The sequence below is a fragment of the Argentina anserina genome, chromosome 2, assembly GCF_933775445.1.
Source record: "Argentina anserina chromosome 2, drPotAnse1.1, whole genome shotgun sequence".
Classification (NCBI taxonomy): domain Eukaryota; kingdom Viridiplantae; phylum Streptophyta; class Magnoliopsida; order Rosales; family Rosaceae; genus Argentina; species Argentina anserina.
This window is the reverse complement of record NC_065873.1, coordinates 15,352,853-15,367,537: the sequence shown is the minus strand read 5'-3', so window position 1 is coordinate 15,367,537 and position 14,685 is coordinate 15,352,853. Positions and strand designations below refer to the sequence as shown.

Sequence of the window (14,685 nt, the reverse complement as noted above, 5' to 3'; positions counted from 1 at the left end):
CTGTATCTAAAATGGCAAAATAGAAAAGAATAGTTAAATACTGTTGAACAAAATATTGAGCCACCCTATGCCCTATCTCAGTTATATTTACTGGCTACAAATCTACAATATTGCACAAATGAACATGAGAAACCCTTCACATGTACACGGCTGGCTTGAAAGACTTTAACTTGCCTTTTCAGAGAGAAGTAAGAAGATTTCTGATCGAGCCTTTTTCAAGTGCATCAGACAAATTCTCAGGCTTCCTCCCACCTGCCTGAGCGAAATTGGGTCTCTCCCCCCCCCCCCCCCCCACCACACAGCTTAGCTATAGGCCCTATAAACTTCCCTGCCCGTAGTCCCAACTTCACAACCCCTGGAGTGAATGCTGCAACCAAGCTTACCTTCTCATCACCTGGACAAGAGCCCAATATTACAGCGGCCGGATCTTGTAGCGTATCTATCAGAGATTCAGCTGCCTTTTTTAGTGAATCAGCATCGATGTCATCCATAGATTCAACTAGTACCCTGCGATTAAAACAGGAAAAATCAACAACGACAATCACCGAAATAGTAGGAATTGCCTTTTGTAAATACATAGGTAAAATAAAAATGACTGTCCACTGTTTTTCTTTTCCTCTTTTGACCTCATGCAATGAGTGGAGATGAAGTCCTCGACATGGGTTACTATAGATATCAAATAATTCTCCACCAAGATTAAAAGATTTTGAACCATTGATGTGCATGTAACTGGCATATTCATAATGAATATCATTAGGAGTTAGGAGCTTCAGACACATAAAAAAGCACCAAAGAAGAGGACTAATTGCCCCTCCATTTGAGTGATGGTTAGAGTTTTGGTGAGAAATGATGATGACGTAGACTCTTATACCGGCCAAGATGAGGTAGATAGTACCTGATATTGTTTGAAGTTCCCACAGAAACTGCCTTGGCAGCCAAGTGTGATGCTTTATAAACAGCAGCCTTTGCACGCAAACTAGAAACTTCATTCCTTGTCATTCGTAGCTCCTCTAATAGATTGTCTACTCTGTTTGTTACTTCTTCAGCTTTCACCTTCAAAAGCAACAGTACAGTAAAAACCTTTAGTTCCACTCACAGGTGAAGTATTACGAATAGAAGCCTTCAAAGGTTAAAAAGGATAAGAGAACGAAAAAGAAGAAATAAAGAAAACAATGCCAAAATCCACACTGGATGAAATAAACAAACAAGTTGATAAATGGAAGGAGAAAGATTATATTATCAATCTTAATGGAGTAAAAAGTGCCACACTGAGTTGAGAGTTTGAGACAGAAGGTGGAACTGTCATAATTGTTAAAGACATTGAATTTTCTGATTTATGAGGTGATGCATTAAAAGTATGATTAAATGAAGAATTGCAGAATTTTATAATAGTTTAAGCCTATGATGGAACAATCAGATACTAATATGACCACTTGAGCACTTGCAGCACCAAAATACTTAATTAGCCTAATATGAAAATAGGGACTTCCAGATCAAAATTTTATTATTATAAGTATTTAAGAAGCAGAAGCTCAAAGAAGCATATGGTTATAGGAATCACATTATTAAGGTAGGAACAATCATGTAAAAAATGCAGATCTCAGCAAGAAATTCTACTTATATAACTATGAAAATCAAGAAAGCGTAGGCAGGATGAAGAAAACAAACTTTGAGGGTGGAACACAGCTGTTTCATATAATAATCTCTGGAATTGACATATTCAATAAACGCTTCACCAGCCACAGCTTCTATTCGCCTGACTCCAAATGCGATACCCTGCTCTGAAATTATTTTGAACATTATACCTCTTCGCCATATTTTTCACCAAACATTGCTATAGCCCCTGCCTCTTTTGCATCAGCAAGAGGCATCGCTTTAGTTTGAAGCGATGTTGCATCCCCAATCCATCTATTAACCAATTTTTCAATCTCTTCAAGCTCACTGCCAGTGATTGGCCGGTGGAAATTGAAATCAAATCTTAGACGGTCAAAAGCCACCAGTGAACCAGCTTGTGAAGTATCCTGACCTATAACTTTCTTTAGTGCAGATTGCAGCAAATGAGTAGAAGTATGATGCACCTGCAGAATACCAAATAGGGTTCAGTTTGCAAACAGAATTTCCAAAGATGTTTATTCAAATTCCAAGCAAAGACAACTAAATGATTCCATTTACATTGACTTTTCTGGTTTGCAATTGAGCCAGTTATCTATGCATAAATAAAATATCAGGATGTGTTCATAGCACCTATTATTTTGATACTTCTAGTAACTTCATTATCTAGAAGGAGACGCACGAGCTAACACTGCATTTGATGCTGTACCTTAGCTCGTTGCCTGAGTCTTGCATCTACTGCCGCTTCAACTTCTCTGCCAACCTCTAGAACTCCCTCTCTGATTGTACCCTTGTGTACAAATATATTACCCAATGATTTTTGTACGTCTATTATTTCCATAACAACATCAAGTTGGTTTTCACCTGGAATATATAAACATCCATTATCTCCAATCTGACCACCAGATTCTACAAAGAATGGAGTTCAGTTTAACAATACATCTACATCATTTCCTTTTGAAACCTGTACGACTGGATTCCCATCCACTAAAATACTTTCCACTACTGCTCTTGCAGAAAGGCTTTCATACCCGAGAAACTCAGTGTCTGGAATATTCTTTGTAACATCTGCACTATTTCCCATGGCAAGTTTAACAGCACTATGTGCAGCCTGAGATTGCCGCCTTTGATTTTCCATTTCAACATCAAAACCATGCATATCTATACCTACACCACGTTCTTCAGCCACTTCTGTCGTTATTTCGACAGGAAACCCATATGTATCATACAAAAGAAACGCATCTTTGCCAGACAAGCATGGTATGGTTCCACTTTCTTTGGCAGTTAATAATGCCTCAACTAGCATTTGGTCAAGTAGCTTTTCACCTCTCTCCAATGTCTGTACAAATTTTAGTTCTTCCCTTTTTAACTCTACAAAAATACGGGCTGCTCTACCTCTTACATCCGGATTTATATGGGTGCTCAACTCTATTACTTTTTCTGCAATGATAGGTAAAAATGCTCCTTCAAGGTTTCCCTGACCATCCCCCTTAATACCAAGCATCCTACCAATACGAACAGCCCTTCTGATTAGCCGTCAAACCACATACCTCTTCCAATATTTGAACGAACAACACCATCTGAAATGAGATAGACAATTGCACGTGTATGATCTCCTATGATCTGAAAAGAAAAAAAATAATGATTAAGGTAAATATAGCTCTGTTAAAATTGATTAATTTGTTCTGTTCTGAGGAGTGGTTTGATTGTTGAAAATAAATCAACAGAACTTGCAGCTTTTTTGAAAAGAGGGCTTACTTTGAGGTTCAATTTTGAATTATCATCAGCTAAGCTATATGATACATTTGCCAATTCTGAGGTCTTCTCTATAATTGGATAAATCAGGTCAGTTTCATAGTTGTTTGGAACCTGCAAAAAAAAAAAAAGACTCGATGAAAAGTCCTGAACAATTTGATATATTGGCATTCTAATGAATATATTATATGGTGAACATAAGATTAGTTTGTTTGATTGTGAAATTATTATGTTATGAAGAACTTTGTGTCCATTATGTTGTAACACTGGAAGATAAGCCGATACATTCTGAAGGATTCGAGCCTATGTAGCACCGACACCGACACAGTGCGACACCGCGACACGGCAATTTATATATAATTTAATATATATTAATGTTCTTCTGCTACTATTTAGATATATATTAATATATATATTTAATATATTAATATATATATATATATTAATGTTCTTCTTCTTCACATCTAGCAGATTCTTAGCAGTCAAATCTTTTTTGGGTTCTTAAATTCCAAAGAGACCCACTTCAATTCCCACCACAAAATCACAGATAATGTTTTTTTTGCGTCGTCCTATGCTTTGAAGCAAAACAGAAGGAAAGTTGCAAGGTGGGAACTGAGTGTTAAGGCTTAGGGCTTGGGTTTTTTTTTAAGAAAAAAAAATTCAAAATGCTGATGTGGCATGTCGGACACCGTGTCGGGCCGTGTCGGCGTGTCGGGCAGTGTCGGACACTCCGACACTTCAGCCTTTAAAGTGTCGGTGCTACATAGCTGACCAAGGAACATACGCTTATATTGAAGCATTCATGCAATTGGTGAGTAGAACTGTGGGATCATCTGGCACAAGAGAGGCACTTGGAAGAACCTTATGACCACGTTTAGCATAAAAATCAATAAATCGACGGCGTATAGAATCCCCACTTGGGGACAGATCCTTAGCCTTATCCTCCACCAGATTATCCGTTTCAGACTGTACAGCATCTGAGAAACAACTAGGTAAGAAAAATGTCCCATAAGAAAAAAAAATGAAAGAGAATGGATAAGGTCTTAAACCAAAACTCATACAATTAGCCACAGAAACCTGATGTACTTCTAGTGCTAAATTGTGTGCTCCGAGCTTGTTTTACACTGCAGTGCCTGGAGGGAAAGATATTGGGAGAAAAGAGGGCTACGGTTGATGATGTGATAAAGCCTGAAAAAGCGCCACAAAAGATAACAGATCAGAAACTAGTGCATCCACAGGAAGAACATACCAGGAAAGCACTAAAAAGTCTTCTGAACCAAGTTGGCCTCTTCCATCAAATAAAGCTAGTGAAACTTAACAGGAGGTTGTTGATGCAGCAAGTAAACAACATATGTGAAACTCTCATTATCGATGTAATATATTTGTTTCCTTTATACACACCATACATGCCTACATGAACACTCCAATGTGCATGTCGTAAGATACTAATAAGAACTAAAACCCAAACACTAAACTAAAGCTTTGGAACTCAATCTACTCTTTTGCCAGTCAATAACCCTGAAATTTCTTCTGTCAGGACTCAGGACATCAAATATCACCACTAACATTTATATCGACACTAGAGCGGAGCAAAATAAATTCAAGCAAACGGTTAACTTGGGTTTTATGTTATTCAATGGTAAAATATACAAATTTAATTACCATCTCAAAACGATGTGGTGAGTCCAAAGAAGAACTTCATTTTCTAAGAACAATATGGGGTTTTGAACAACACTAAGAATTCTTCAGCTAAATTAAAATTTCAGCAAAACAAGCGTGTGTGCAATTCGCAATATGCATCAATATCAAGCACCAATCTTGGATTCTTGGACCCAGAATATAAAAGAACAATGAAAACATATAAAAAAAAAAGCTTAAAGCAGCAGAACCCAGAATATAAACAAGGAAATAGGTTTTATTCAAGTAACCAAATTAGCGCAAAGTCGAGTAATTGCACTCAAAAACTAAAACAATGAAATGAAGTCGGAGAAGAAAGTACCGGTGGAAACGGAAACTCTGCGGCCTCTGTAGAAGGGGAATGTTGAGTTGGGCAATAAGCTCGAAGCTGGAAGTGGAAGGACATGGCAGGCATTGCGTAAAGGATGTGGGAGCTTCAGGCTCGCCATGGCTGTGGTGTCTCTCTGTAATTGAAAGAAGGGAAGTGGAATTTCAAATGGGAGATTATATAGTGGATACGCTCATTATACAGGTCCACGTATTAAGAGGTTCTTCACATTTTAGGTAGTGCCGGCCTGCCCGGTTTGGATTTGAACAAATCTAACCAACCCGAATCCGAATATGACTTCGCTTTGTTCAACTCTGATTTTAAATTATTATTGATTTATCATATTTAATGGGAAAAAATGTTAATTTGTATTCTGAATTTAACTATAATTGTCAATTTGTACCATGAATTTGCAATTGAGTCAATTTACCTCCTAAACTTGGTAAAAATTGCTAATTTGCACCCCTCCGTTAAATTTAATATTTCTCATCTAATTTTAAGTCATATTTTTCTTGTCATTATATATTTATTAATTTTTAATAATAAAATAAATGAATAAAATTATATTTTTATTTTTTGAAATATGTTATTGATTTATAAATTTATTAATTTACGTGATATTGTATATTAAAATATATTAAAAAAATATAAATAAATACATAATAAAATAAAAAAATTCAAAATAAATGTGTGCATATATAATTATATGTATACATAAGATTTGTCTAAGTCAATTCTTTTCTTTTTATTCAAGTTACTTGGACGTTTTCAAGATGCTCCTAATAACCAACGAATGAGTTATTGTGAATTAAAGAAAAATGAAACAATGAGATTATGGAAGTAAATATACACTATATTTGAAAATGGGTGGATATGTATAATATATAATTTGAAGTATGGTTGAATATGTAGAAAAAATATGTAAATAAATAATTTGATTAAAAAAATAATTCTCCTTTTAAAGAATATTAAATATAAAATGACAACCTTATCTCTCATGGGCATGACATGTGACACAAAATTAGATGAAAACAGTTAAACTAAACGGAGGGTGTGCAAATTGGCAATTTTTAATATGTTATGGAGGTATATTGACACAACTGTAAGTACAAGGTGTAAATTGACAATTGCAGCCAAATTTTGGGTGTATTTTAAGAATTTTACCTATTTACAGATTATTTAAACTTCACACAGATTCAGTGAGATTTTAATGTATTGTATTTATCAGATTTGTCTTTATTTTTTAATGTAAGGGCTAGTGTGGCTGCCCTCAAACATTCATTAATGAAACCGTCGAATACAAGAGAGGACGTGAAGCCTAAACCCCTAATTACAAAGACTTGACATAATATCAAAGATCCCTACAAACAAGTACATAACAAAACACTAATCAGCAAAGAGTACTACTTCAATGACAACTCTATTTGCTTTTGACCAGCAGTGACATGGTGGAGAGATCACTAGATACGTAACTCTATCAACGATGAAGCAGCAAATACATATCCTAATTTGTGAGCCCTTGAAAAGTTTCTTTATTTTTCCGGCATAACTAACATGTTCATCGACATTTTTCCGAGATGTCAAAAACTTAGTTTATTATTTTTGTATTAAACTATGCGTTGTCACGAACTTAAAACGTATTTCAAAAAATTACCTTCTTGCATTTTAGGATTTTAGCCGTTGATTTACCTCATTTAATCTCCACCATTGATTTCTTTATAAAGGGAGGCCAAACCCTAGCAGCCCATACCCATTAGTGTACATTGTTCACCCATCCTTCCATCTGCCTCACGTGTCTTTCTCTCCTCTCTCTGTTCAAACAGAGAAACCCACTGTCGCCATCTTCTCTGACGACGCCTCGCCTCGAGACTACCGCCGATGTGATCCTTCTACTCTCTCCTACAGTATCTACATAAGCGCCATGTAGCTAGACGCCGGCGAACCCGAGCCTTGAAGCAGTCGACTGTTCGACGCCATTTCCTCGAGCTCCGACGATGAGGATGAGCTCCTCTTTGTAAAATCCTTCCCTATTCCTCAATTCCTAATCGATTGGCTAGCTTTTAACTATGATTAGGTATTTAGACTCACTTGTATCTGGATATTGTCTTCGACGTGTTCTTCAAACCCCGGAGACTGTGTTCATCGTTCTCAGAGGCGCACTGTGAATTCTGGGTTGTGGTGAAGCATAAGCAGCAACAGAAAGGCTTGGGAGGTGAAAAGGAGGTCGCAACAGCTTGGATCGAATGTGTTGGAGCTCGGAGGCGATGGGATCGTCTTCAGATCTTGGTTGAGGTATCAATCGAGCTTGAATCTCTTTGTTTTTGATGTGGTTGTGTTGGAAATCTTGTTTTGATGCTCGTAGTATAATTGCATGTCGATTTTGGTTGAGTTTGGATGGAGAGAATCGCCGGAAAACCCGCCGGAGGAGAAAGGGTTAATTGTTTTGGTTTTTATCACTGTGAAAGTACCCTTTTTACTATTATTGTTTTAGCTGGACAATAAATATTCAAAAAATTCTATTTTACTGTTAATTTGCTTGTTTGAGTAATTAATCTAATTACCCTAGGCAATTTAACTTTTCACCCTTAGGTAATTTTGTTAAAATTATTGGTTTTAATAAATAGGAAAAATAATTAGTTTTCACCAACGTTTAACCATGTTAGAATTCGGATAAAACGTTAAACTCGATTTCCGTTCAGATCGGAAATCGAGGAGTCGTAAACGTAAGAATTTATTTTGTCGGAAGAATAAAATAAGTCTTAACGATTTAGTATTATTTGCATTTTAATTTAAAATTAAAATGTGAATATACGTTAATCGGAAACTCACACTCCTATTTAAATAAACAACTTACTTTTTCTAGACCTCGACTTGAGTAGCCAACTTACTCAACCAGTTAATGACTATTAAATTGACCGAAGGACTTTAAACCTTACCACCTTCTTTTCGCTACTTCCCTAGTTATGAGATGGACTTAAGGAACGTGATTCTATGTGGAGCACGAGAAGTGTGACTTGGGGCGCGGACTTCGGCACTGTTATCTCAGGTAGAGTGAGCCGGTACCTTCCGGGTTAGTGGTTTTCTATGTATATAATATATGTGCTATATGTCTTTATCGCCTGCATGCTTACATTTGCATTTTACTTTGGTCGTTATGTCTTGAGACTGACCTTCTATTTTATGCATGATTATAAGTCAGTGATTCCGTGTACTGATGTTTGGCACCGCATGTTTTATTGTTATATGGTGAATCCGTGTACTGATGTCTGGCACCATGATTTATCCACGGTAATTGCCGTTGTTCTGATGTCCGGCGCCGTATGGCTTATTACTACGGTGATAACCATGTCATGATGTTTGACATTGTAGTTTATGATGTTAGTACATTATAGCTCTTGGTTCGCCCGAAGGCGAACCTTAGAGCCGTTCGGGTTGAATATACCTCATTGATGCATTTGATATTTCGAGCTGAGTCACATATTTCACATATGCATGATTTTTCTGACTTGCCCTATTTGTCAGGAGACATGTCATTGTATTGGTTTGACTTTCGTTATGTATTTTTACGTTAACGGTCTATACATATACTCTTATATTTATAGATGTATATATATATATATATATAATTTTTTTAAACCTAACTACGGTTGTGTCGTCTCACCCGAATCGGGTTAGCGAGGATGAGTGCTTACCCCTACTTTTCAGGTACCTGGCAGCCGGGGTGTAAGGACTTGAACTCAGTGCTAGTGGCATTGCATCGCTCGTGGTTCACTTCTGATAACGAGGAGCCAGCTTCCGGTGTGATTTCCTTATTTCTCGATCTCCGTTCCTACTTCAATAAACGCATTGTCATGTACTCTGTTTATTTACATTCAGACTTGCATTTCTTTCCCGTTGGCCCATACTTATTGTGATGACATCTTTTATTCACATTGTTGTTGATCATTTCTGAAGTATTTGCTACCTTCCATTATTTTATAATAAAACAGTATTTCAACCTCTTTGCTTCAAATCTTAATTCCATTTGTTATTTATGTTTACGCAAGAAATACATAAAATAGAAAACAATACTGAAAATAAAGTGGGCCTAGAGCAAAAGCCCAGACCCGGATATCAACAAGCCCAAGCCAAAAAAAGAGGAGAAGACGCCACTACGTAGCCTTGCTGGCGCCTCCATCGTCGTTCGGACACCATCTTGATGCCAAAAAGTCATCAACCTCCCCATCTTATTTCCACGGTTCCCCTTACACCAGCAAGACGAGCTGCTCCTCTCCATAATAGAGTCACACCTCCCCTTTTCAATGAGACCAAGATCCGATCGAAAATCAGTAGATCCCGGCAACGTCCTTGCTTGTTGGTCACTGCCAGGAGACCTTCGAACCTCCAACCCCAACCAGAATCCACTGTAAGGACATACGCACTCCATTCTAGCAAAAGACGAACCCGAACTTATCGGCAAACTCTCCAACTATCGCTATCGTTCGACATTAGAACCTCCAAGCGAGGGTTACAACGATAGCCTCCCCCTACCTCCTTGTTGTCGACTTGACCTCTTATTTTTGGGCCCGATGCCCCTAAAGGCATGTTCGACAACGATGACAGGACGACGCGCCGCCGGACAGACATATTTCTGAAATAGCGTTGCTAGTTGCTAGGGTTTTTTTTGCCACAAGCGATAAGTAATTTTTTTTACCAAATTTGTCTTGATTTGCTTGGATTTCACAAGTGCATGTATGGTTTAAATAATAATATAAAATAATAAAATAGAGAACATGGAGAATTAAGAATTTAGTTTTCTTTTTTAACGAACATAACAAAATAATAATTTATGTCTTTTACAAAATAACAAAAGTATAAAGCCAACTAAATATTACATAGTGAAAATTACAAAGAGAATTAGAAAAGTATATTAAAAGGCTGCATACGCATCCATCCCCTATTGGTAGCATCAACCATGTGTTAATAAGACATAACTCTCTTCCTTGGTCCACTGCTCATAATTCCTTTTTTTTTCCGATCTTGTTGTTGATCAACCATGATAATTATACTCTACTATACATAGACATTTGTTTTCATTAGTATATATATAACCTTTTGTTTTGTTTCTTATTCTTTAACTCGACAAATGAAAATTGACCATAATAAGAACACAGTGTTTTAAAAGTAACTGACATTTTCAAATCAATTTAATATATATAGTCCACAAATACAAGATAAAAAATATGCATGCATATGTTTAGCAAAATGCATAAGTACTATGACCTATATATATTCCATGATCATAAGGATATAAATGCATATTAACCGCAGCTAGCTAGTGTACCTTATATTAACTCCAATGATCAAATTATAGCTCCCAACAGACAAAAGGAACATGTGGTTCCCCTGACCAATCACAAAAGAATTGGGATCCATTAGTTAGACCCAAGTGGAATCTGCAAATTTGAAGATGTGTTTATGAGATTTTGAACTCAGCTACATTTTTACTGAAAACTATATAAATCTGTTGGTTGTCACAATTTGGTGTCTTCATCATAGTCATAATAGACATCTTAAAGGTTATTTCAAAATTATAATCTCCTGGTAACGATTTTTATAGAATTAGTTATGATTTTCGAAAGTTACATGTCTGCTGCATAAAATGTTCTGAGAAAAATTAGTTACATTTTTACTAAAAACTAAAAAAGTGCGTTAACAACTCAATTTGGTGTCTTCATAATAGTTATATAAGACATCCTAAAGGTTATTTCAAAGTTAGAATCTCCTAAAAATGATTTTTATAGAATTATTTATGATTTTTGAAAGCTACATGTCTGTTGCATATTTCTAAGAAAAATTATATCATCAGTTGCAGTTTTACTAAACACTACAAAAGTCCTTTAACAACTCAATTTGGTGTCTTCATAATAGTCATAGTAGACATTTTTGTACATTCAATGTACTCTACGGATAGAGGAATACATAGAGTTGAACATAGACATTTTAAAGGTTATTTCGAAGTTGAAATGTACTAAATTGTTTTCTTACAATTAGTTATGAATTTTTACATTCACTGGTCTGCTGATACATTTTTCAGAAAATAAACTTATTGAGAATTGTTAAGGGATTGATATATGCAAACCGAAATCCCCAATCACTCACTGACATAGTCCCACATAGATTCATGGTCTCTCAGGGTATGTTCAGTAGTGATTTTCAAAACAGTATTTATAAAATAGTTTCATAAAATGAAAACAATGAATTGATTTTGTATTTTTACAATCGAAGAATCTATTCGGGATATTTTTGTACTAGTTTTCAACATCATAATTTTGTTAAATGGTGCAGACTCATTCTTCAAGATATTTTAACTGGATGAAGCAAATATCATCTTATGCCTGACTCTAACTCAACTATTGAAATCTCCACAATTGTCATGCATCTTCATATCTTCCCGAACAAATATATAATTTAGCAGGCAACTAATAAGACACCAACCCAACAAATGAAAGATTAAATCATAATAATTGATAGTGTTTAATCACATGTCGAACCTTTCTTCCCCAGACTCTCGATCAAATCTCAATCACCACTGATCCAGATCTAAACATCTATTAATTAAATTCTTAGAAAAAACTTAGAATATAGATCGGCCTTTCTTATACATGTCCGTCCCTATATAGCTCATTAATGGAGGTGTTCGAGCTGGGAAAAATATTTCCTCAGGGAACAATCAGCAAGCCCGGATTTTGAACTCTAGATGGTTCTAACCTTCGTTCTCTGTTGTTGCTTGGCGTGCCAGTACCTTTGAGTTAGGTACAACACTTGCTTGTTGATGATGATTGCGCTCACGTACTGTCTTCATCTCGAACGATTGTTCCACAGTTGGTGGTAAACCGCTGAAGTTCGAATGACTTATACACAACCAGAGTTGTTAGGTACCTTTCACTCCACCTCAAGTAGATCGCCGATCTTACTTTAGACCGCTTGGGGAAAAGCAAAGCTTATAATGTGTCGTTGATAGCGGGACTCTCTTGCTGTAGGGAATTGCTGACTAGTGCAGACTCTTGTGTTTGCTAGAAGCTAGGCTAGCGACTCGATGGACTTGACTCTAGTTGCCGAAGTTAATCAGACTTGTTGCTACATGCAGCGCGAGGCGTACATCTGGGTAGCTCCACTCTGATGGGAGACTTGGTTGCCAAAGCTAATCGGACTTTTGCTCCGTGGGGAGACTTGACTATGCGGTTGCGCGATAGTTTGTTTGACGTTGTGTCTTTAGTTTTGCACATTCGACTCCTTTATATAGAGAACACAAATTCTTCTTTCTTGCGGATCAAGTCTTGAGAACCCCTTAGTTGATTTGGATTCACCTTCCTTATTCAACTCAGATTCTATACAGCATCAGTCCCCGAAATCTATTCAAATAAGGAATGTAATCTTGCTCTTCGATAGATTTTTCCCAAATAAACGGTCCACGAGCATAAGTATTTCTTCCCAGAACCCAATCGGTCCCAATCTCAGAAACCCTTTCAGTTTCTATATAAATTGCGATCTCGAACTCTACCAGTTCATCCAATCCATTTGCTTCCATTATCGGAAAACCCAGAAAAGCCCTCTTTCGAAATCTCGAATCTTCAGCAACAATGGCACCGAGACCCAATCACAATGATGCTCAAAAAGGTGCAAGGCCTCTCCTCAGCTACCCAAACAACGAACCTACCAATCACACCACTATTGGAGTGAATGACGACAACACCGTGTTCTTGGGCTCCTCTTTTGCCGTAATCCCAGAACACATCAGCGATGACTACCACCACCACTCGCGAGTTCCTCCGCTTGCCTTTAGGAATTCCCCGGCCACTTTTAACAGATGGCAGCAGTAAAGTCATCACGGGTCCCCAGTTGGAGCATGTCCTATTGTCTCCACAACTATGTGAACATGGTATGAAGGTCGCCGCTTGATCAATCGACCCATTTGGGAAGCAGCAGGAATCTTAGAATGTATCGATCTTTCCTTCAAGCTTACTCAAGATGGAGGTAACAGATGTGCCATCATGACCGCTGCTTGCTTCTGGAATTCAGCAAGTAATACCTTTGATTTTTAATTTGGTGAAATGGGTATATCTCTGCTAGATATGTATGCTATTTTAGGTCTACCAGTTGGCACCAAGCCCTACATAGACCATGATTATCTTTCTGTTGAATGCCCTGTCACAGCCACTCGTGCAACTGGCATTTACCAATCATATAGTTCCTGGCTCTGCAGTTTTGATCGCAATCATACCACCAATGCTGGACTTGCCTTCTTGGAATTCTGGTTATCGAAGTTTATTTTCTGCTCCAACTCAAAGAAGATGACGCCCAGTCATCTACAACTCACGACCCTCCTCTACAATGGCCACATTATGGGCTTAGCACAAGTAGTTCTGGCAGAACTCTATCGAATGATGCATTCACTCACCATGGAACCTCTCGATTATCACAAGCTCTCAGGACCCATGTGGATGCTAGACCTCTGGATTCAGGTCTACTTTGTGAAATTTCGGAATGAAAGTGCAAGGGACTTCCAACTGAATCGAGTATTGGGAGAAGCATTTGTTGGTCTGAAGCCCAATTTCTCCCTTCGCTATGCAGAGTGCTTTGAGTACTTCCACAACTTGGACGCCTCTGTTCTTGACTCAGCACGACTATTCCTAGACTGCACTCACCCTGATGCCCTCCGTGGAGGCTTTTTAGTCCTTAGACGCTACGATGGAGAAAGCCGGCATCTGTTTCAACAAGTTGTTTCAATGACAGACTTGCCCCGGCACCCCTGCAATGGTGTGGAACTCTATGCCCACATCTCTACTCTAGGCAACTAGGTATGGCTCAGATGGTTCCATTCCCTCCCATCGAGAGTCTGAATTTGTTTTCATCGTGGAGACGCCCCATGGCTTCAACCACTTCCACCAATCCTGAGAATCAATCTCAGCTGCAGCCAACACCATTCCATGTGATAGCAAGTGGGAGTATCCTTCGTTGTTTCCGTGTTGACAAATCTTACCCCCAATGGTGGAGAAGGATTAATAATGGCCAGTGGGAACAATGATCACGAGTCGTCTTTCAACGCATCTTCCAGGCTGGGCTCAGAAAATACTTGCAGGAAGATCCTGAGGTTCCTGATGATGAGGATTTGCTGCGGACAGCAGTCCCAAGTGCCACCAAAATTACTCACTCCAGGGTAAAGCTCTAGCTTTTCTTAGAACCCTCACTGTTCTATTCCAACACTGATTAAAACCCACTAACTGGTTCATGTTGCAGGTTTTTGAGGACATAGTCGGTCCTTCCTCCTCCGA

The 14,685-nt window shown here is 37.8% G+C and overlaps 1 protein-coding gene and 1 long non-coding RNA gene across 2 annotated transcripts; one reads left to right on the top strand and one right to left on the bottom strand.

Moving 5' to 3' along the window:
- Window positions 1–116: 116 nt before the first annotated feature.
- LOC126784030 (alanine--tRNA ligase, chloroplastic/mitochondrial-like) lies at window positions 117–5,512 on the bottom strand. Its single transcript, XM_050509537.1, is given in 12 exon segments — window positions 117–213; window positions 215–277; window positions 279–507; window positions 896–1,053; window positions 1,669–1,802; window positions 1,805–2,078; window positions 2,321–3,162; window positions 3,165–3,234; window positions 3,370–3,480; window positions 4,165–4,343; window positions 4,444–4,554; window positions 5,366–5,512. Coding segments are annotated over 12 exon segments (2,346 nt in total). The 5' UTR covers window positions 5,493–5,512; the 3' UTR covers window positions 117–165.
- Window positions 5,513–7,174: 1,662 nt separating this feature from the next.
- Window positions 7,175–9,383, top strand: LOC126782714 (uncharacterized). The gene is made up of 3 exons (XR_007670795.1): window positions 7,175–7,663; window positions 8,333–8,417; window positions 9,077–9,383. It is a non-coding gene; the product is annotated as an uncharacterized LOC126782714 (long non-coding RNA).
- Window positions 9,384–14,685: the final 5,302 nt, after the last annotated feature.